The sequence below is a fragment of the Musa acuminata genome, chromosome BXJ1-7 (assembly GCF_036884655.1).
Source record: "Musa acuminata AAA Group cultivar baxijiao chromosome BXJ1-7, Cavendish_Baxijiao_AAA, whole genome shotgun sequence".
NCBI classification, from domain to species: Eukaryota; Viridiplantae; Streptophyta; class Magnoliopsida; order Zingiberales; family Musaceae; genus Musa; species Musa acuminata.
Genome location: NC_088333.1, coordinates 6,834,245 through 6,856,583, shown reverse-complemented (window position 1 = coordinate 6,856,583; position 22,339 = coordinate 6,834,245). Strand labels below are relative to the sequence as shown.

Here is a 22,339-nt window from a genome sequence, read left to right as displayed (position 1 = left end):
AACACTTTTTCTTTGGGTGAACAAAGATACTGACATATCCGGTTGCGCATCTATTAGCTTAAGCCTTAATTCGGCTGATCTGCATGCTAACAAAGACGAGAAACTTGGCTGTAACAAACATTCTTATGATCGAGTTATTGCATGAAATTTCACAAAGATATGAAGAGAATTATGATAGGTTCAAGCTGTCATTAATTGACAGTAAGGGTGGGACACATGCCACCTGTGGAAATCTACAAGGTTGGATGACATTTATCAGTGGGAGTAGTAGTAGTGGGTTCAATTGTCTAAACTGGCCAGTCAATACTTAAAATCCTTTTTAGATTCTGTGAGATTTTGATGGATTTGTTTGTGACCAAGTCATTGTTGAATTGCTTGGGAGACTATGGCTGCTAAGACTATATGTATGAAAAGAACCAGATGCAATCGACATTGTTGAGCTAGATTCATAGCTAGAGTGCTCAAGACACCATCTCAGGTTGACAGTGGAATGAAGAATACTGGTAGCTTGATGGAAAAGGGTTGAACACTGAGATCCTCAGCATGATAAACGAGGGCTACATCTGCTAGTTTCTGTAGGTGATTTAGTGCTCAGATGAATACATATATAACAAGAATGCTTGGTGCATTGCTGATCATTACCCATCTTTTTGACTGATGGTTGAAGTTGATGATGAATCAGCAGATGGATTTGCACTAGTTTGCTTGCATCCTAATTAATCTTGGATTTCTTTTATTACTCAGTTCGATTCGATCGATCGAGTGCAACGTCTACTAGATAAGTGCAGTCATGGATCGTTGAGGTTACACAAGTGCTCCAAGACTCTTTTTTCAAGGGTTACGTGCGAGCGTTAGTCACCATGGATAAGTTGCTCGGGTGATGTGGACTCTGGTGGGACCCGCGCTTTGCGGTGGTAGATTTGTAGATCTGGAATGCTCTCGTCATCGGTGCATTAATTGACATCGTTTGATCGACCATGTTACGTAGCATGGCTTCGGTAGCCAATTGTAGGATCGTCTCGAATCAGGCCTTTATTTGGGGTTCTTAAAATTCCAAGGAAGCGGGCCTTCATTTGATCCGGTCCAGATGTTACTGGACCGGGCTCGCTTCGATTAGTATAGCCTCCGTCGCATGACTGCAGCGGATTCTTGACTCTCCCGGAGTCGGAGTGAGATCGTTAAAAGATGCCTCTTGGGATCGGAGGAAATTAGGGTTTCGATCTGTCCGACCGTGGTTGAGATCGGGGAGCCGGGTGTATGGAGAACGGCGAAAGGCGGCCGACTGCGGAGGAGGTGATCGCGAGGCTGAAGGATGACGGTGACTTCGACTCCCTCCGTCTCAAGATCATCCGCAAAGTTAAAGAAAATGTGAGTTTGCCGAAGATTCTTCCTTTTGTGCGCCTTTTCTTCATTATTGGATGAGAATTGTATGAGTTTGGCATTGTTTGGTTTTTCATCAAATTGCCACCTCTGATCCCTTCGTTGATGTGAAGCGGAACTTTCTCCAATTCGCATCTGCTTTATTCATTGCCAAACATGGAACTATTCCGGAAAATTGTTTCATGAGGTTTTGTGATGCTTAGGAAGCTCTTGAATGTGACATGGAGTTGATCTTGGAAGAAGCTTTGGTGGCGCCAACTGCCAACAAGGGCGTGTAGTAAGCTTTTTCATTGCTAGGACACTTTGTCCTAGCACCGCGGTTGTGCTTGGCGGGATCCTCCTCCATGCTTAAGTTAGTATGAGTCACAGATTGGGGAAAAAAATGCTCTAAGAAGAGCTTTGGAAGAAAGATAAAACAAATGGAGAGTAGGAGAACAAATGATGGCAGTGAAGATATTTTTAGGGCATAGAAACATCAGACCTTGGAAATGAGGAGGTCCCTTATGCATAATGCCCTAGCTGTTTCAAGCAATTACCCATATTAAAATAGCTATTCAATTAGGTAGGTTTTGATTTAACTGTATTGTATCAGAAAATAGTTGGGACTGATATAATTGCCCTGGGGTAGTTTGTTTATGAGTGCCAGAAGTCGATGGTAACTCTTATAATCATGTGGAAGATATTCATGTATTATATTTATATTGTTGATAACCTAACATCATCTGGACATTGGAACGACAGGCAACTAGCAGTCTTGAAAGAATTTTAGATCAAATTTGGCATGCAACTCTAAGTTGTTGTTATTGGTTTCATTCTTTTGTTGTTTTAAACTAGTTAAATTCATAGAGTAAGCTGTTAGAATCGGATATGTTTAATAAAGCATTTTTCTGTTGCTGATTAATTTATTTTTTTCTTGAAAAAGTTGTTGCAAGTTCTTTGCTTCCAGATCCTAACGTTCGTTGTTTATTGTATTATATAATATTAAAATGCTAATAAACTCTAGTAATAAAAAATTATGTTTTTAAAATGTTGTGGATGCCCGTTGATATGTGCTGATTGATAATTTTTGGGCTTGGACAATGGTGAGATGTTAAAGAATAGATGAGAACATGAAACTGAAGAGAATACTAGAAGCAGCCATGTTAACATGGTCGACTAAGATGTTTAGCTAACCTGAGTTCTTTTAGAATTGAGTTAATTTGTTTGTTCATTTAGCTTAACAGTACCTTTTATCAAGTTATATATTATTCTTGACTTGTCATGACTAACAAGAGGTTACTGATTTTGCATCATATGAAACTGCATTGAGATCCAAGTTGGACACACATGATCTACTAGGAACAATGTCACCATAGCCACTTGATTGCTCCCTTAAATGTACTTCTAGTTTGTTTTTACACCCACTTCATTGCTCTCTCTAAGATCAGAACTTCTGAGTCCTAGGATGGTAGAGCAACAACTAATTATTTGTTTTTCATCTTATATCAAGGCAATCTTAATTGTGTCTCTTTTTTCTTGTGTCTGCAGAATTTAACCTCTTTATATGAGGGTAAAGTTTCATACTGCTAATTTTTCCTAGATTCCATAGTGGTAGAAGCCATCACTATAATAATGCCCTTTAGTGGTGTCAAAATTTATCATTTGCATACAACTAATACTTTTGCATGACAATCCAATTATGGAGGTTGGGCCTGATCCATGTATCTATTACCATTGTTGGAATTATTAGATGTTTGCAACTGACATTGTGAACTCGTAGTACTAGTTTCTATGATTTCTTGTTTGTTATATAATTTTTATTAATTAATATATTTATGTAGCTGTAGCTGAATGTGGTATTTTTTACAGGAGGAACTGCGTAGCAGCATTGTATCCGAGGTGAGACAATCAATGGTACTTAATGAAGATGGTTCTGAGAAATTGAAGCTAAGACAACTTTCTGATGCTATTTATCAAGAGCTTGGGTAAGCATCAAACAACTATAAGTTGATCATCACTAGTTTATATTGTATTATGACACTATGTAATTCTTGAAGTGAGAGTTCTGAGCTCTGAGGCTGCCATCTGCAACTGATATGACAAAGTACTATTTCTGCAGAAGCAAAATCATGGGACAAATTTCAGATGAGGTGTGGAAGGTTATCAAATCATGTGAAAATGATATTAGAGGTACTGTGGAGTCTGTATATGATAGAATTGTTAAACCAGAAGTGAATAAACAAGACAGCGTTTCTCCTCAAAAAAGACTACCTGTTGGTGACGAAAAGGATCAAGCTTCTCTCGTAGCACCTTCTACATGTGAGACGAATGTGTCTGATGGAAATGAACAAATGGAAGTACCGCCAGGGTTTTGTTCAACTGATCAGCCAAGCAGCAAAGTTGAACACACCATGATGCTTCATGATGAGCAACCACACTCATCAAATGAAGCGCTCAATGACCCAGAACAGATTGATGCTGTGCCACCCGGTTTTGGTCCACCGGTTAATTCTTCCATCATTCCAGTTGGTGTCAGCGATGAGGACCCTGATGTGCCTCCAGGTTTTGGGTAAAGTTACCTTAGTTTAATGTTGATTTTGATGGTTGCTTAGGAGAAAATAGGTGGCTTACCTTGTTTTGCTCAGTGTTCATTTTTTTAACAAACTCTGTTTTTGAATGCCAGTCTCACACAACAACTTATTTTATGTACATAAATTTCCAGTGCTTGGATGAATTAGTGTCCAGGTGAGAATCTGCAGTGTTGCTCTATGATTTGTTATAATGTATTGAAAAATTGAGTGCTCATCTAGTAATTCCAAATTGAACATTTATGACCAACTCTCCTGGCTTTTCTTATTTGTCAATGCCCTTTTCATCAAGTTCTTCTGCGGGTTGTTAAATTAAGTCAAGCTTAACTCTCTATGCTTAAGAAAATTAGAACGAAAGATCTTTTGCGGCATACTATAAACTTCAAACTTATATTTCATCTCAGAAAGAATATGCAGATGAGTCACTAATGTAGATCCCAAGATCATCTGCCATAGCAATCATCTTGTTATCTCCTTTCCTTTCTGCAGCCAAATTCCATTGTTCTCAAGTATGTTTGTTCCTTGTGTTCATTATTTGCCTTCAGTTATTATATATATGAGCTAGGATATAAATTAGAGTCTCTTCTCTGGGAATGTGTTTGTGATGCAATAAGTCATTCCATTTTTGAACAATTATTGGAACTTTTTGCTGATGGAGATGACTTTTGCAGGTATTAGCGCATAAAAATTGTTTCTCAATCAAACCATTTGTTTTGGTGTTACATCCGCAGAATACATTAGCTGAACAGGATGTCCCTTAGGCATGCTTTATAAATATACAATTAATATTATTTTGTATGAGAACTTTCACAGCCGGTCCCATGGTCTAGTGGTTAGGACATTGGACTCTGAATCCAGTAACCCGAGTTCAAATCTCGGTGGGACCTTAATAATTTGTGAAATGTTTTTTTCTTCTCTATGTGATCTTTAATCCCTCATTTCTTCCTTTTATTTTACAAAATAAATTTGCTGATTTTTGAGAAAAATGATTTTATTTTCTGTTCTAAAGTCAATTCCTCATTAAATTTGATGTTTGAAGTATTTTAATCTTCTCTCTGGTCACTGGGAGAGAAACATGATTTTCTAGCATTTATGTTAATACTTTTTATATATTTTTTCCTAATATGACTTTGGGATGCTTTTTGAACACATAATAACAAAACAAGTAAACCTTTTTCTTTCTCTTCCACCTTTTCCAATGTTGAAAAGTTCAAATCTAAATCAAGTTGAAGACCTTATGCTAAATGACTATATATTTATATTCATAATTTCTAAATCAAATTCAAGATCTTGATGATCAGGATTTGTTTCATGAAAACAATCTCTCCCCTCACCAGTGATGAGATCATCCTTGGATTAGTTAGACTAAAGGAAAGAGTGGATAAGACTTTGCCACCATCAAAGTCTATAGAGATCAATGACTTGGTCGAAGATGGTACTGTGGCCAAGAAGTACATGAAAGTCTTGCAAGATTTATCAGCTGAAAGCATCAGCAACATATTCAAAAATGACTTGAGATTGACAAATAATTGAGTACCTGCATTTCTTAACCCAAATTACTCCTGTCTGCTTCATGTCAAGCTATCTGGTCAAAATCTTGTAGATTTTGAGAAAGATTTCTTTGTATGCCGTTCTCCAGGAAAGAATTCGAGTCTTTTGAGGTAGAAAAATCTGTTGCAGGATGACCAATGTCGGGTGTGGATAGATCAAGCAGTCGATACTGACCTCAAAATAAGTCATAGTCTTTTGTGGTGTCGTAGCAGACCTGCATCCTCGATGTTGACTCCAAGCTTTATCCACCGGCAAACCAGCCAGTTGTGTTCTTCATTCTCATATATTGTTGTTTCTCTCAACACACACCTCAAGCATCTCAATGGTCTTCTGTATCTGAATATGCTGTTTAAGCTTAATGTTTCAGCTGAATGATCACTGAGATACAACTTGATATCAGCTCAAATCAACCTACTAAAGATGTCATGCAGAATTAGTGGGATGAGGTTGACAGCTCCATGACCCGTCATCAACAAGCCAGCTGCAAGTGTGGCGGACTCCTGTACCCAAGGGATAAGGAGAGAGAGGTGGCCTACTCTTGCATGTCTCTGGTTTCAATTGCTTCTTCCGATAGAACTCTTGCATTTATCTCTTTCTCTTATTCTTATTTTTTTTCCTTTTCTCCTTAAAGAATATGCGCAGGAATTGTTTCCCTTCAAACAAGCCTTATCCCTTTGGAGGTTGCAGAATGAATGTAATGCAGCAGTCGGCTAATGAAAGCTCCAACCATGTGTGGCATGGGACCATCAATGTATACTTCCTTGAGTTATGACTTGGTTGATTCTGTTTAAAGACATGGAGATGAAGTCAGTTTGCTAACTTGTTTGGATTGTGTTGATCAGATTCCGAGCAAGTGAACCTAAAGTTTGTCAACAGTTTGCTAATTTGAGACTTGGAGATGAGATCAGATCCAAACACTCACCCGAAAAAGGAACCAAAAGTGGCTAAGAACAAAAGCAGTTGCGGGAGTTGAGTGTCTAGATTCTAAACAGTGAGATTCCCTGCATCCAAATCTTGTGAGTTGAGTTGTTTCTTGCAAGAAATAGATAAGTATGAGTGTGGTGATGACTAGGAGTGGAAGATAAGCAGAGATGTGCATGGATAGGTTTGCCTCTGGAACATTTTGTGAGATGAGCATATCATGATTTGACAAAATGCAGTGGTGGCCACTCATGTTTCTTTTCCTTCCTTTCCCTTTCTGTCTTTATTTTCTTTTGGACACATAACAAGAAGAACAGAGACGTAAGCTTCTCGAGAAAGAAGGATAGGATGGCCTTGTGGGCCAAGATTTGTGGAAGTGAGAGTAGCTTCATACATGAATACATGAGTGATACAAAGGTTCGTGTTAGGAATGACAAGAACAATGGCCAACAAGCAATTGTTTATCTTTAGATCTACGTTGCAATTGCTGCTCACTTTTGACAACACCAGGTTGCTCTCATCCAAAATGGATAGAGGAGAAGCTCGCTTGAAGTGGTGAGAGAGTCCACTTTCTTGGACTCTGTTTATGCTGATAAGAAGAGATTGCACAACTCGTTGAATAATTTATTGAGATTCTTAATCAAGCGGAAGAATAAATGAAGCAAAAGAACAAAAAGAAATCCATTCTTCTCTTTTGCTAAAAACACAGCTAATGGCTTATTTTGTTGTTTTAGACCTCAAAATCTCTTTTTTGAAAATTCAGTTCAAACCATTTCCTTCGATTACCTTTCAATGAGATAATGTGGTTTGATTTGGACTAATTGGCCCATCAAACACAGGCCAGCCATGAAGTGCTCAGTTATGAGCTGGTCGTCTTCAAGCTGAAAGTTGAGTATAAGGAGTCAAATCTTCTATGGAAATACCCCAACAATTAAAGGATAATGACACCAATGAAATCCATCCCTACCTTTTCTACGGCCTTCTTCTCTTTCTCTTCTCCTCTTACCCTACGCAATGGGTTTCCATCAATCAGTTTCTCTTGTTTCTTTGACGGGGTCTTCATCACTCCATGCAGTAGCGTGAAGAAGTTCTTCATCTATCTATGCAACCTCGGCTGCTAAATATCATGGTCACATCAGAAGATGATTCACCTTTAATTGAAACCAAGACGAACCTAAACATAGACAGTTAATTATGTGCCAAATCGCTTCAGCTCAGTTCCACAATGATGTTCTCTTCTTCAGATTGGAGTCAGAGAAAGAAGATGAACTGTAATGGCAGTTGAGACTGCTGCCTCTCGACTAAGGTGACTACATGATGACAGATAAGATGGCACTAGGATCCTAAAAATCAGGTAGGGAGACCAAATTGCTTGTGTGTGTTTGGTAGATAAATAGTATGTGGATAGAGTTGTTAATGCACCCCCAAGTCGAGGGAGGTGATTTAGGGGCATGTCTCTTGCAAGGTCAGTATTTATAATGAGATTCCCTCACCCAAACCAAATGGAACCAACAAGAACATGGAATGTGAGGAAAATAATAGGTTATTAACAATATGAAAGATTAATCTAATGAAGGTTTGATCCCTCCATCCTTCATTACATTTATCTTCCAGATCAATCTAATTGGCTAAGAAACAACAAAACACATGTACACCTATGATCTTATCTAACCCATTCAAAAAGTCTGATGACACAATGAATTCATCCAGCAATCTCTTTCCAGAGTATGATGCGGATGGCACATACTCTGAAACAATGAGTCACGCAAGAGAACTGGTAGGAGGAATACTACTACAACTACTACAGCTTTTGTGGTGGCTGTTGTTAGTCCATATGGGTAGGCTCAGTTGGTGCAATGTCTTCTTCAAGACTTTGATGCAGGTGCCCATGCATGCAAGGTCTAAAGCTGTACCTAAAAGTGCTGTAATCCTATGGAAGAAACTGATGACCAAAGCTTGAAACAATGAGCATGATAAAGAAGAACAAGATGCATCCTTAACTGACCAAACTAAACCTCTCACAAAGAGATTAAACTGAACTCTCGCATGTTACTTTCACTGACAAAGTTAAACCTTTTCTACCCTTCTTTTTCATGCAGGAGGAAGCAGAGCACGGGTTGGAGTACACTCCTGCTGCGGCTCGATGGTGTGTTGGGAGTTGCTGAAGCATTTGAGGTGTGTGTGGTTGGTCAGTACATGCAGGCAGTTCCCTTCTTTTCTGGGTGGGATTTAACAGCCTACGTATGGGTTGCAGGGGTGGCAGCTCCTTTGGGGTTCAAATGTGTTTGAATTCGCGGGAGGACTGCTGCTGCTGCTCACGGCCACAAGAAACAGAGGAAAAGAACAAGAAGCTCTTGTACCTTTGCATGCTCGACGGTTCCTTGTGGCGTCTGGTTCGAAGTCTCAGTGTTGCAGTGGAACGGAAGAGCCATGAGAGTTCTCCGTAAATTATGATTAGTTGTTGAAAGGATAATTAAATTATTAGTTTTGTTTAGCTTAAACCACTATTTAGCCTCAGGATTAGAGTGGTGTGCTCATCAGAGAGAGTCCAAACTTGATGGCACGCAGATCCCTGACTCCCAATATGTATTGACCTCATCTGAGGTAATCACATGCAAAATTCTACCCATCTTTTTCCATGTGATTTTTCTTTTTTAGGTGCAAGAAAATTCCTGATAAGCTGTTCACGGGGAACGGAGGAAAACGTGACTCAAGCATCCACGTTAGTGGGTGGGGCTGTGGGGTCCTCATGTTCCGGCGCCAATCGTGTTCTCGCCTTCGGTCCTCGGGTATTAAACCGCAAGGGCACCACCCCCTGCTCCCGCTCCACAGCCCCCCCATGACTCCCTCTTCCCTCCCTCCACTTTGATCTCCCTCTTTCTTCCTCGGTGTGTGCTTGTTACAGTGCCGCTACTGTTCAATAGTTCCACCAGATCTTCTCTAGCAGAGGAGAAGACGGACGAACAGAGCGCACCGATCTATCATACATAGATTATACGGCCAGGACAATAAAGGAGACTCCTTTGAAGCTAAGACCGACCGGCCACCATGGGCCTCGAGCCTATGACGCTTGAATGCGGCCGCAGACTGTCGACGCTGCTGCTACTGGCGGTGACGTTGGTGGTGGTGTCGCCGCCGTGGCTTTCCTCTCCGGTCGATGCCTCCGTTTCATACGACCACAAGGCTATCATCATCAATGGGCAGAGGAGGATTCTAATCTCCGGTTCCATTCACTACCCCAGGAGCACCCCGGAGGTAAGATTTCCAACTCTGTGGAAAATGTGGCCTTTCTGGTGAGCTGTTCGTACACTGTGAGTCTACTGTGCCGAAATCTGAACTTTGTCGATTGGATCGTCTCCAGATGTGGCCGGATCTTATCCAGAAGGCTAAAGATGGCGGCTTGGATGTTATCCAGACCTATGTGTTCTGGAACGGCCACGAGCCGTCCCCTGGTCAGGTTCGGAGATCACCCAAACTTTCCCAGCCCTCTCGTCGAAGGCTACTGCCCCTTCCCACAGTGTGCCTCAATTTGTTGCTTTTCTTGATCTTTGGCAGTATTATTTTGGTGGTAATTACGACCTGGTTCGCTTCATCAAGCTGGTGAAGCAGGCTGGCCTCTATGTTCATCTCCGGATTGGTCCTTATGTTTGTGCCGAATGGAACTTTGGGTACGAGGTCTTCAATTAATTCTTCTATGTGGAATCAAAAGCCTAATCATGCAATCTGATGATGTTGTTCTGTTGTTCATCTTGTCTTTGTAAAACAGGGGATTTCCTGTCTGGCTAAAATATGTTCCTGGCATCAATTTCAGGACCGACAATGGACCTTTCAAGGTAAGAATCCACAAGAACTTCTCTTTATATGTTTATACTCGATCTCCTCTAACCGAGCAATTGCTAATTGGTCTGTTCATGTAAAAGGCGGCCATGGCGAAGTTCACAGAGAAGATTGTCGCCATGATGAAGTCTGAAGGATTATTTGAATCACAGGGTGGTCCCATTATCCTCTCTCAGGTATCATTGAATCCTTTCCTTATTTGTTTTCATCAATTCGTTAGCTTTTATGTGTCATCGAGTTGATCAGCTCCCAAAGATCTCATCTAATTCGCTTTCTGCTCTTCCATGCTCTGTCTAACTTGGGCAGATTGAAAACGAATATGGTCCAGTGGAGTACTATGGCGGAGCTGCAGCCAAGAACTACCTAAGCTGGGCTGCTCAAATGGCAGTGGGTCTCAACACCGGTGTGCCGCGGGTCATGTGCAAGCAAGATGATGCACCTGATCCAGTGGTAAGTTCAAGCTTTCGGTTTTATTGTTCTGTCATATCAGGAACAACACCAAATTCATGTTCCTCCTTTAGCCTGTCCTGTTCAACGACACTTTCTTCTACTTACGTTACAGCTGCACCAATTAGAGTAATTGTAATTCCCTGTTACACCAGCTAAGCTGACTTATTGTGATATTATTTTTGGATCTTGTCTTTACAGATCAATGCCTGCAATGGGTTCTACTGTGATTATTTCTCACCAAACAAGCCTTATAAACCTACTATGTGGACTGAAGCATGGACTGGCTGGTAACCTCTACTTCACATTTGAATTCATACAAATTTTCACAAGAAATCAATCGATCTAGTGAATTTATTTTATATATTCTATCTCAATAGGTTCACTGCTTTCGGGGGTCCAGTTCCTCACAGACCTGTTGAGGACTTGGCTTTTGCCGTTGCAAGGTTTATACAGAAGGGTGGATCCTTCGTTAACTACTATATGGTAAGAATTTGTATGTTCTACATGAGTTCTTTCAGTAATTAGAATTTGCATGTTTCCGTCAACTGCAGTACCATGGAGGAACAAACTTCGGTAGGACGGCTGGTGGTCCTTTTATTTCGACGAGCTATGACTATGATGCCCCAATTGATGAATACGGTGTGCAGTTTTTCTTCAATGATCGTGTCATATGTAACAATTTTCATGTTGTAATGATTTGGTTTTAATCTAACTTATGACTTCTCATTGATCTGCCCCTGTTGGAGCTTTTGATGTGGGGTAAATGGCATGGCTGACTTGATCATCTGCACACATAGCATGCTTGTGATAATTCCAGAAAGATGTGATTTTGGATCATCTCATCCAGCTTTTAGAAAGAAATGCATCATCTTTTTTCTTGCGTGGGTATAAAGTTGTGATTGCCCACCTAGAGAATTATTTAGGTCAATTACTTGGGTTCTTTTCATGATTAAGAGAAGATTAGTAGTAATACAATTCCCACACAAGTTGCTTCTCCTTTTCCTATGTCTTCTTTTTGGTGCCAAAATCTTGTTCCTCTTCTACAAGGAAGACATTGTGCAATCTCATTAGTCAAGCATCTGATGATGCAATACAAATATATTTGATGCCAAGTTTTACCATTCCCTCTATTTGGTGTTAACCGTATCGTAATCTTTCTCAGGTCTGTTGAGGCAGCCGAAATGGGGACATCTGAGAGACCTGCATAAAGCAATCAAAATGTGTGAACCAGCTCTTGTGTCTGGGGATCCCACAGTGACAAAACTCGGAAATTATCAGGAGGTTCAATTCTTATATCTTGCTGTAAAATTTGCAAGAATCTTTTCAATGATCTGCATTTTGGAACTTTTCTACATTCGACTTCTTGCAGGCACATGTATACAGATCAAAGTCAGGCTCATGTGCTGCATTCCTTTCTAATTTCAACCCACATTCTTATGCAAGTGTTACTTTCAATGGAATGAAGTATAATATTCCATCTTGGTCCATCAGCATTCTTCCTGACTGCAAAACCTCAGTGTTCAACACTGCAAAGGTGAGAAATATTTTATGATTAACGGTCATGGTTGCTTCTACTACTGTATTCATAAAACTCACCTCTCTATTGAGTTATTTGTTTCTTGGCTCAAGAAAATGTATAACTCACTATGTATTCCAAATTTTCTTGGATGAAAAAGGATTTCCATGGTTGAATTTTCATGACTGTCTTTAACACAAAGTTACTAATGATATACACAGGTAGGAGCCCCAACATCGCAGATTAAAATGACTTGGGTTGGTGGATTTTCTTGGGAGTCCTTCAGTGAGGATACCAACTCACTGGGGGATAACTCATTCACAAAAGATGGATTGGTGGAGCAGATAAGCATGACATGGGATCGGACAGACTACCTGTGGTACACTTCATAGTGAGTAGACGTTCCTTTGCAGCTTGTCTATTTGAGACAGAATCAATGACCTCTATCACTCAATGACTCACAATCTCCACTCTTCAGTGTTAACATAGACTCAAATGAACAATTCTTGAAGAATGGCCGATACCCTTTCCTGACTGTGATGTCGGCAGGCCATTCTATGCATGTTTTCATCAATGGAGAACGGGCCGGTGAGTGGCTTTGCCTCGTGGAGAATTGATTATTGATGATATGCTCAACATTTGGTGAGGTTCCGATGTGGCTTTTGCTTTCTTTTCTTCTGGCAGGGACTGTCTCTGGTAGTTTGGACAATCCAAAGCTGACTTTCACAGAAAATGTGAAGTTGTGGGCAGGAAGCAACAAAATCTCGATTCTAAGTGTCGCTGTTGGTCTTCCTGTGAGTACATAATTTGTTGTGAAATATTTCCTGGCCATTGATCGAAAAGTTGAAATATCATACAAATAACCCTGTACAATTATACACACATGATGGATGTTGAGACATCATATTTCTGTTCTCTGATCTGTTTCAGAATGTTGGCAACCACTTTGAGACATGGAATGCTGGTGTTCTTGGTCCAGTGACTCTGGAAGGTCTCAATGAAGGAAAGAGAGACCTTTCATCACAGGAATGGATTTACCAGGTTCCAATCAATTCTTCCTACCTACATTAGTCTCTGACTAAAACTTGCTTACTGGTTACTGAGTTCCATGTTTGTGTGTGTAGATCGGCCTGAGAGGTGAATCCCTGAGCATCCATACACTTAGTGGCAGTTCTTCCGTTGAGTGGGGAGGTGCATCAACAAAGCAGCCCTTGACTTGGTACAAGGTCAGTACTGCTTGCAGCACAAAAACATGTTATCCTAAAGTTCATCTTCCTTCCTCTCATGTTTGGGACTGTTGTGTCACTTAATCTTTATCATCTTCCAGGCTTTCTTTAATGCTCCAGCTGGGAACGAGCCATTGGCATTAGACATGAGTAGCATGGGCAAGGGTCAGATATGGATCAATGGACAAAGCATTGGCAGATACTGGCCTGCCTATAAGGCATATGGTTCTTGTGATTGGTGTGATTACAGAGGGACATACAACGAGAAGAAGTGCCAGAGTAATTGTGGGGAGCCTTCTCAAAAATGGTAATGAAACCCCTGCGTTTTTGTCCACTTCAGTCAAAGCATGCAAAAGAATCGAATAAATGACTGATTACTGACCACAAATCTCAGGTATCATGTTCCTCGCGCTTGGCTGAACCCAACTGGAAACTTGTTGGTTGTGTTTGAAGAGTGGGGTGGTGATCCAACTGGGATTTCAATGGTGAAAAGAGTAGCGCTATGAAGAAGCTTGCTGTCAAAACCATCTGCAGATGATAACCACAGATGGTAGACCAAGTAAAGAAAATGAACTAAAGTCGATTTATACAAACCAAAGTCGTGGAGTAGTGATTGGTGGAGATGCAGGAACTGCTCACCCACTTACTTTAAGGTATTGCCTGGTTACGTGAGTAAATGTGCATAGAAAATATTGGATGCACTCAACATATTACTACTTACTGCACGTGGGACTTTGCATATATTGAGTCCATGTGTGGACATAATATTAGCAATTGGGATAGCATGTTTACACAGAATGATTGGTCTCGTAATTGCAAGAGCTAAGCTTTTGCTTCTGTACTACATTAAGCTTATAAGCACTTTGATCCATATTAAGTTATCATCCTTTGCCTTTTCCATTGCTTCTGCAAAGCCTATAAGCATTTTGATTCCTGATGCAATTGTGTGGCTGTGCTTCTGAGCTCTGAACTATGTGGCAACCACTTGAGATCTCTAACAAGATGCATGAGGATCATGTGCAACAGTGCAAGAAACAAGAAATTAGTGGTAAAGAGACAATCTGGTGCCAGGAAAAAGGCATTGTTATAGATATTTTGAATTATTCAGGAATAGTTGAAACTTCTATGAGTTTTTCTATGATCTATGATATCTCTGGTAAGGCTCTGACACATTTAAAGATCAAAGAGCTTTTTTTTCCCAGCTTATTTTATTTTTTTAGAAAGAGATGACAATGATTTATCAACTATAAATAAGAAATTGCTAATGTCACTTAGAATTTCATCATAAGTTACAAACACAGAGGTCAGGCACTGTCTAGGCAAGTTTAATCTAAAATAGAAATCTATTTAGACCAGTTTAGGATGATTACAAACTATTTCTGTAAGGATTAAGTTTTAGTTCAATTGAGGATTGGTTATGATATGGCTCATCATGTTCCATATTCAGCTAAATTTATGCTTTCATTCATACTATAAATATCTTTCTGGTATTGAAAGAAAATATTATATGTGACATGTTTTAATCAGTGACTATAAATATTGGCATCGACATTAAAAATATAATGTAGCAATTATATTTGCTTAAAATGGATATCATTACAACTCAAGAAACTTTATTTGCCTTTCAAAAATATAGTATTCATATTATTTTAATTTTGACAATATTCTATTGCTTAAAAAGCTTTATTTATTTAAAAACATACCTTTCTCTCGTATGTGGCTTAGCCTTATCTGCCACATATATATATATATTCTTCGTCTGAAAGAGATACTTCTTATGTGATTTGAGTTAATTCTCTCTAAACTCACGATAAGAATAGTATAATTATCATACTCTTATCTAAATCTTTATCCATTTTTTATGTGAAACTAAATTAACATATAAAAAAAATTATTATTCACATGATAAAATAATAATATGATATATCTCATCAAACCCTTTAGGTATATCATGTATATGTAATTTTATAAAAAGAAAATTATATCATGGATATGGATATGTTATCTAACTCGCTTACTATCATAATGTATATCGATATATTAGACAACTAAAAAATATCATCAACATAAAACTTTCTTACAAAACTAAACTAATATTATTAGTTTATAATATTATTCCACATAACCTATCTGTCCTAATTTTCTCAAATAATAATTTTAACAAAATATTTTGACTCTGTCGATCCTTGCCAACTATCAAAGCTTATCTTAATTGGTCCAAGACGACATAGAATTGTATATGGCCAAAGGCAAACTTGATGGCACGGCAGATACCAAACTCCTAATCCGCCATCTCTGTGGTTTATTTTAACCACGTTTGATTTCTGAGGTAAGCAGATGGCCCCACGCTTCGGTCCATTTGATTTTTTCCTGTTCAGGGGGAATGGAAGAAAACGTTGACGTGGCTGGCGCTTTGGGACCCGCGTATTCCAGCGCCAATCCTGTGCTCGCTTGCGCCCGTAGGGTATTTATACCGCAAGAGGCACATCGCCCTCCCCCGTCCTCCCCGCCCCCGCGCTCCCACTCCACGTCCGCCCTCTTCCCTCCCTCCTCTTTGATCTCCCTCTCTCTTCCTCGGTGTGTGCTTGTTGCAGTAACGCTACTGCTCAATAGTTCCATCAGAACTTCTCTAGCGGAGGAGAAGACGGAAGAACAGGGCGCACGAATCTCCATCATTCACATATTATATAACCAGAACACTAAAGGAGACTCCTCTGAAGGTAAGACCGACCGGCCACCATGAGCCTCAAGCTTATGACGCTTGGGTGCGGCCGCGGACTGTCGACGCTGCTGCTACTGGCGGTGGCGTTGGTAGTGGTGTCGTCTCCGTGGCATTCCTCTCCGGTCGATGCCTCCGTTTCCTACGACCACAAGGCTATCATCGTCAATGGGCAGAGGAGAATTCTAATCTCCGGTTCCATTCACTATCCCAGGAGCACCCCGGAGGTAAGGTCTCCAATTCTGTGGGAAATGTGGCCTTTTTGGTGAGCTGTTCGTGCACTGTTATTCTACTGCGCCAAAACCTGAACTTTGTCGATTGGATCGTCTCCAGATGTGGCCGGATCTTATCCGGAAGGCTAAAGATGGCGGCTTGGATGTTATCCAGACCTATGTGTTCTGGAACGGCCACGAGCCGTCCCCTGGCCAGGTTCGGAGATCACCCAACCTTTCCCAGCCCTCTCGTCTAAGGCTACTGCTCCTTCCCATAGTGTGCCTCAATTTGTTGCTTTTCTTGATCTTTGGCAGTATTATTTTGGTGGTAATTACGACCTGGTTCGCTTCATCAAGCTGGTGAAGCAGGCCGGCCTCTATGTTCATCTCCGGATTGGTCCTTATGTTTGTGCCGAATGGAACTTTGGGTACGAGGTCGAGGTCTTCAATTAATTCTTCTATGTGGAATCAAAAGCCTAATCATGCAATCTGATGATGCTGTTCTGTTGTTCATCTTGTCTTTGTAAAACAGGGGATTTCCTGTCTGGTTAAAATATGTTCCTGGCATCACTTTCAGGAGCGACAATGGACCTTTCAAGGTAAGAGTCCACAAGAACTTCTCTTTACATGTTTATACTTGATCTCCTCTAACCGAGCAATTGCTAATTGGTCTATTCATGTAAAAGGCGGCCATGGCGAAGTTCACAGAGAAGATTGTCGCCATGATGAAGTCTGAAGGATTATTTGAATCACAGGGTGGTCCCATTATCCTCTCGCAGGTATCATCGAATCCTTTCCTTCTTTGCTTTCATCAATTCGTTAGCTTTTATGTGTCATCGAGTTGATCAGCTCCCAAACATCTCATCTAATTCGCTTTCTGTTATTCCATGCTCTTTGTCTAACTTGAGCAGATTGAAAACGAATATAGTATACAGGAGTACTATGACGGCGCTGCAGCCAAGAACTACCTAAGCTGGGCTGCTCAAATGGCAGTGGGTCTCAACACCGGTGTGCCGTGGGTCATGTGCAAGCAAGATGATGCACCTGATCCAGTGGTAAGTCCAAGCTTTCGGTTTTCTTGTTCTATCACATCAGGAAGAACCCCCAAGTTCATGTTCCTTCTCTACCTTGTCAAGTCCAACATGACTTTCATCTACTTAAATTCCAGCTGCCCTAATTAGAGGATTTGTAGTTGCATGTTAGACCAGCTTGGTTGACTCATTGTGATCTCTTTTTTTGGGTTTTTGTCTTTAAAGATCAATGCCTGCAATGGGTTCTACTGCGATTACTTCTCACCAAACAAGCCTTATAAACCGACCATGTGGACTGAAGCTTGGACTGGCTGGTAACCTCTACTTCTTCACATTTGAATTCATATAAATTTTCACAAGAAATTAATCTATCCAGTGAATTTATTCCATGTATTCTATGTTAATAGGTTCACTGGTTTCGGGGGCCCAGTTCCTCACCGGCCTGTTCAGGACATGGCTTTTGCTGTCGCAAGGTTTATAGCGAAAGGTGGTTCCTTCGTTAACTACTATATGGTAAGAAATTGTATGTTCTACCTCAGTTGTTTCAGTAATTACTGATGGCTGTCCATCATGTTGAAGTAAACCAATTTGCATGTTTACGTCAACTGCAGTACCATGGAGGAACCAACTTCGGTAGGACGGCTGGTGGTCCTTTTATTGCGACGAGCTATGACTATGATGCCCCAATCGATGAATACGGTATGCCATATTTCTTCTACGATTCTAACATATGTAACAATTTTCATGTTGTAATGATATGGTTTTAGTCTATCTTATGACTTCTCATGGATTCGCCCCTGTTGGAGCTCATGCTTTTGACCGGGGGGTGGCGGGGGAGAAGGGCATGAATGGTTGACTTGATCATCTACCACACACAGCGTGCTTGTGATAATTCCAAAAAGATGTGATTTTGGATCGTCTCATCCAGCTTTTAGAAAGAAATGCTTGATCTTTTCTCCTGCGTGGGGGTAAAGGTGTGACTGCCCACCTAGAGAATTATTTAGGTCAAATACTTGGGATCTTTCAAGATTAAGAGTTTGCTTCTCATTTTCCCATGTCTTCTTTTTGGTGCTAAAATCTCGTTCCTCTTCTACGAAGAAGACACTGTGCAGTCTCATTGGTCAAGCATCTGATGATGCAATACAAATCTATTTGATGCCGACTATTATCATTCCCTCTATCTGGTGACAAACATATTGTAATCTTTCTCAGGTCTGTTAAGGCAACCGAAATGGGGACATCTGACAGACCTGCATAAAGCAATCAAATCGTGTGAACCAGCTCTCGTCTCTGGGGATCCCACAGTGACAAATCTCGGAAAATACCAGGAGGTTCAATTCTTATATCTTGCTGTAAAATTTGCAAGAATATTTTCGATGATTTGGCATTTTGGAACTTTTCTACGTTCGACTTCTTGCAGGCGCATGTATACAGATCGAAGTCAGGCGCTTGTGCTGCATTCCTTTCTAATTTCAACCCCCGATCTTATGCACCTGTTACTTTCAACGGAATGAAGTATCATATTCCAGCTTGGTCCGTCAGCATTCTTCCAGACTGCAAAACCGCAGTGTTCAACACTGCAAAGGTGAGAAATCTTTTATGATTAATGGTCACGGTTGCATTCTATTACTATACTCATAAAACTCACCTCTCCGTTGAGTTATTTGTTTCTTGGCTCAGGAAAATGTATCTCTCGCTATGTATTCCAAATTTTCTTGGATGGAATTGGACTTCCATGGTTGAATTTTCATGACTGTCGTAAACACAAAGATGCTAATGATAAACACAGGTAGGAGCTCCGACGTCGCAGATTAATATGACTTGGGTTGGCGGATTTTCCTGGGAGTCCTTCAGTGAGGATACCCACTCACTGAGGGATAAATCATTCTCAAAAGATGGATTGGTGGAGCAGATAAGCATGACATGGGATCGGACAGACTACCTGTGGTACACTACATAGTGAGTCCTTTGCAGCTTCTCTATTTGAGACAGAATCAATGACCTCTATCACTTAATGACTCGCAATCTCCACTCTTCAGTGTTAACATAGACTCAAATGAGCAATTCTTGAAGAATGGTCGATACCCTTTCCTGACTGTGATGTCGGCAGGTCATTCTATGCATGTTTTCATCAATGGAGAACTGGCCGGTGAGTGGCTTTGCCTTGTGAAGAATTGTTCTTGATGATATGCTCAACGTTTGGTGAGGTTCCGATTTGTTTTTTGCTTGTCTTTTCTTCTGGCAGGGACTGTCTATGGTAGTTTGGACAATCCAAAGATAAGATTCACAGGAAATGTGAAGTTGTGGGCAGGAAGCAACAAAATCTCGATTCTAAGTGTCGCTGTTGGTCTTCCTGTGAGTACATTCTTTGTTGCGAAATATTTCCTGGCCATTGATCCAAAAGTTGAAATATCATACCGATAACCCTATACAATTAGACACACACAAGATGGATGTTTAGACTCCGTATTCCTGTTCTTTATCTGTTTCAGAATATTGGCAACCACTTTGAGACATGGAATGCTGGTGTTCTTGGTCCAGTGACCCTGGACGGTCTCAATGAAGGAAAGAGAGACCTTTCATCACAGAAATGGATTTACCAGGTTCCAATCAACTCTTCGTACCTGCGTACTCTCTGACTAAAACTTGCTTACTGGTTACTGAGTTTCATGTTTGTGTGTGTAGATCGGCCTGAGTGGTGAATCCCTGAGCATCTATACACTTAGTGGCAGTTCTTCAGTTAAGTGGGGGGGTGCATCTACAAGGCAGCCCTTGACTTGGTACAAGGTCAGAACCGCTTGCAACACAGAAACATGTTATCCTAAAGTTCATCTTCTTTCCTCTCATGCTTGAGACTATTTTCTCACTCAATCTTTGTCATCTTCCAGGCTTTCTTTAATGCTCCAGCTGGGAACGAGCCATTGGCATTAGACATGAGTAGCATGGGCAAGGGTCAGATATGGATCAATGGACAAAGCATTGGCAGATACTGGCCTGCCTATAAGGCATATGGTTCTTGTGATTGGTGCGATTACAGAGGGACATACAACGAGAAGAAATGCCAGACTAATTGTGGGGAGCCTTCTCAAAAATGGTAATGAAACACTGCCTTTTTGTCCACTTCAATCAAAGCATGCAAAAGAATCGAATAAATGACTGATTACTGACCACAAATCTCAGGTATCATGCTCCTCGCGCTTGGCTGAACCCAACTGGAAACTTGTTGGTTGTGTTTGAAGAGTGGGGTGGTGATCCAACTGGGATTTCAATGGTGAAAAGAGTAGCACTATGAAGAAGCTTGCTGTCAAAACCATCTGCAGATGATAACCACAGATGGTAGACCAAGTAAAGAAAATGAACTAAAGTCAATTTATACAAACCAAAGTCGTGGAGTAGTGATTGGTGGAGATGCAGGAACTGCTCACCCACTTACTTTAAGGTATTGCCTGGTTACGTGAGTAAATGTGCATAGAAAATATTGGATGCACTCAACATATCACTACTTACTGCACGTGAGACTTTGCATATATTGAGTCTATGTGTGGACATAATATTAGCAATTGGGATAGCATGTTTACACAGAATGATTGGTCTCGTAATTGCAAGAGCTAAGCTTTTGCTTTTGCACTGTTTAAGCTTATAAGCATTTTGATGGATCTTAAGTGACCACCCTTTGAGACTTTTATTTTATACAGGATCAATTAATTTAAGCCCAAAATTTCAATAATATAATATTATTAAGAATATAATTCCTATGTCTACGGGGAAAAAAAATTTCCAATGAAACTTTCCAAGATAAGAAAAGATTCCATAATACACTTATAATACTCTCGATTTAAATCTTTATTCAAACTAAAAATAAGATACTGAGACCGAGCTCGTAACCCATATAAAAATATTATATCCAGAGTATTTCTTAATTTTATAAAAAAATTATATTATAGATATATTAATAAACCCGCTTACTACCCTAATATCAACCAGGAAAAGAAATTGATCCTGAGCTAAGTTAAGTCTGTAGATTGATATACTAGACAATACAAAAAATATCGATACAATAAGCTTTCTTACAAAATTAGCATTGTTAGTTTCTAATAATGTTCAACATAACCTGCCTATCCTAATTTTCTTTAAATAGTAATTTTTAACAATAGATTTTACTCTTCCAACCATTGCCAACCATCGAAGTTTCTCTTTAACTGCCCAAAGGAATTGGAATCATAATTGATCATCGTTAGGATGGTAAAATCTGCCGGTACGCATGATTCTATTTCCCAAAATTATCGATTGCACAAATCCTATGAGCCATTAATAATCAGATTATGACAGAACACTCACAAAGGAATGATCAAACGAACACCGTTTTCTTTTTCTATTTTTTTGGCTGCTGCTGTTCACGGGGAACGGAAGAAAACGTTGACTGGCTGGCGCTGTGGGACCCGCGTACTCCGGCGCCAATCCTGTGCTCGTCTTCGCCCCTGCGGTATTTAAACCGCAGAGGCACCCACGGCTCCCGCGCCGCATCCGTCCTCTTCCATCCCGCCTCTTTGATCTCCCTCTCTCTTCCTCGGTGTGTGCTTGTTACGGTAACGCTACTGCTCAATGGTTCCATCAGAACTTCTCTAGCGGAGGAAAAGACGGAAGAACAGCGCGCACGAATCTCCATCATTCACATATTATACAGCCAGAACAGTACAGGAGACTCCTCTGAAGCGAAGACCGACCGGCCACCATGAGCCTCGAGCTTATGACGCTTGGGTGCGGCCTCGGACTGTCGACGCTGCTGCTACTGGCGGTGGCGTTGGTGGTGGTGTCGTCTCTGTGGCTTTCCAATCCGGTCGATGCAACCGTTTCCTACGACCACAAGGCTATCATCGTCAATGGGCAGAGGAGGATTCTCATCTCCGGTTCCATTCACTATCCCAGGAG

At 40.6% G+C, this 22,339-nt stretch overlaps 3 protein-coding genes and 1 non-coding gene across 4 annotated transcripts; all 4 read left to right on the top strand.

Moving 5' to 3' along the window:
• Positions 1 to 1,150: 1,150 nt before the first annotated feature.
• Positions 1,151 to 4,128, top strand: LOC135678510 (uncharacterized). The gene is made up of 3 exons (XM_065191413.1): positions 1,151 to 1,368; positions 3,229 to 3,344; positions 3,479 to 4,128. The coding sequence occupies exons 1-3, from the start codon at positions 1,258 to 1,260 to the stop codon at positions 3,930 to 3,932; spliced, it is 681 nt and encodes a 226-aa protein (XP_065047485.1). The 5' UTR covers positions 1,151 to 1,257; the 3' UTR covers positions 3,933 to 4,128.
• A 634-nt stretch (positions 4,129 to 4,762) lies between these two features.
• On the top strand, positions 4,763 to 4,834 carry TRNAQ-CUG (transfer RNA glutamine (anticodon CUG)). Its single transcript has one exon. It is a non-coding gene; the product is annotated as a tRNA-Gln (tRNA).
• A 4,402-nt stretch (positions 4,835 to 9,236) lies between these two features.
• LOC135585599 (beta-galactosidase-like) lies at positions 9,237 to 14,332 on the top strand. Its single transcript, XM_065191412.1, has 18 exons — positions 9,237 to 9,674; positions 9,781 to 9,876; positions 9,975 to 10,087; positions 10,186 to 10,252; positions 10,340 to 10,432; positions 10,563 to 10,706; positions 10,905 to 10,993; positions 11,084 to 11,189; positions 11,258 to 11,345; positions 11,869 to 11,987; positions 12,076 to 12,240; positions 12,444 to 12,613; positions 12,701 to 12,810; positions 12,907 to 13,016; positions 13,153 to 13,263; positions 13,347 to 13,448; positions 13,550 to 13,755; positions 13,843 to 14,332. Exons 1-18 carry the CDS (start codon positions 9,468 to 9,470, stop codon positions 13,952 to 13,954), a joined length of 2,208 nt encoding a protein of 735 aa, XP_065047484.1. The 5' UTR covers positions 9,237 to 9,467; the 3' UTR covers positions 13,955 to 14,332.
• Positions 14,333 to 16,125: 1,793 nt separating this feature from the next.
• On the top strand, positions 16,126 to 21,024 carry LOC135678508 (beta-galactosidase-like). The gene is made up of 18 exons (XM_065191411.1): positions 16,126 to 16,394; positions 16,501 to 16,596; positions 16,695 to 16,807; positions 16,912 to 16,978; positions 17,066 to 17,158; positions 17,291 to 17,434; positions 17,636 to 17,724; positions 17,818 to 17,923; positions 18,022 to 18,109; positions 18,623 to 18,741; positions 18,831 to 18,995; positions 19,200 to 19,369; positions 19,450 to 19,559; positions 19,656 to 19,765; positions 19,903 to 20,013; positions 20,096 to 20,197; positions 20,299 to 20,504; positions 20,591 to 21,024. Exons 1-18 carry the CDS (start codon positions 16,188 to 16,190, stop codon positions 20,700 to 20,702), a joined length of 2,208 nt encoding a protein of 735 aa, XP_065047483.1. The 5' UTR covers positions 16,126 to 16,187; the 3' UTR covers positions 20,703 to 21,024.
• The last annotated feature ends 1,315 nt before the right edge of the window (positions 21,025 to 22,339 follow it).

What these genes read in the sequence shown, in the direction of transcription:
- LOC135678510 (XM_065191413.1), top strand. Translation starts at nt 1,258, where the DNA reads ATGGAGAACGGCGAAAGGCGGCCGACTGCGGAGGAGGTGATCGCGAGG. An exon ending in TCCGCAAAGTTAAAGAAAAT is followed by an intron (nt 1,369 to 3,228) that starts GTGAGTTTGCCG and finishes TATTTTTTACAG; the next exon opens with GAGGAACTGCGTAGCAGCAT. An exon ending in GCTATTTATCAAGAGCTTGG is followed by an intron (nt 3,345 to 3,478) that starts GTAAGCATCAAA and finishes CTATTTCTGCAG; the next exon opens with AAGCAAAATCATGGGACAAA.
- LOC135585599 (XM_065191412.1), top strand. Translation starts at nt 9,468, where the DNA reads ATGGGCCTCGAGCCTATGACGCTTGAATGCGGCCGCAGACTGTCGACG. An exon ending in GTGTCGCTGTTGGTCTTCCT is followed by an intron (nt 13,017 to 13,152) that starts GTGAGTACATAA and finishes GATCTGTTTCAG; the next exon opens with AATGTTGGCAACCACTTTGA. An exon ending in CACAGGAATGGATTTACCAG is followed by an intron (nt 13,264 to 13,346) that starts GTTCCAATCAAT and finishes TTGTGTGTGTAG; the next exon opens with ATCGGCCTGAGAGGTGAATC.
- LOC135678508 (XM_065191411.1), top strand. Translation starts at nt 16,188, where the DNA reads ATGAGCCTCAAGCTTATGACGCTTGGGTGCGGCCGCGGACTGTCGACG. An exon ending in ATCCCAGGAGCACCCCGGAG is followed by an intron (nt 16,395 to 16,500) that starts GTAAGGTCTCCA and finishes GATCGTCTCCAG; the next exon opens with ATGTGGCCGGATCTTATCCG. An exon ending in ATCTCGGAAAATACCAGGAG is followed by an intron (nt 18,742 to 18,830) that starts GTTCAATTCTTA and finishes GACTTCTTGCAG; the next exon opens with GCGCATGTATACAGATCGAA.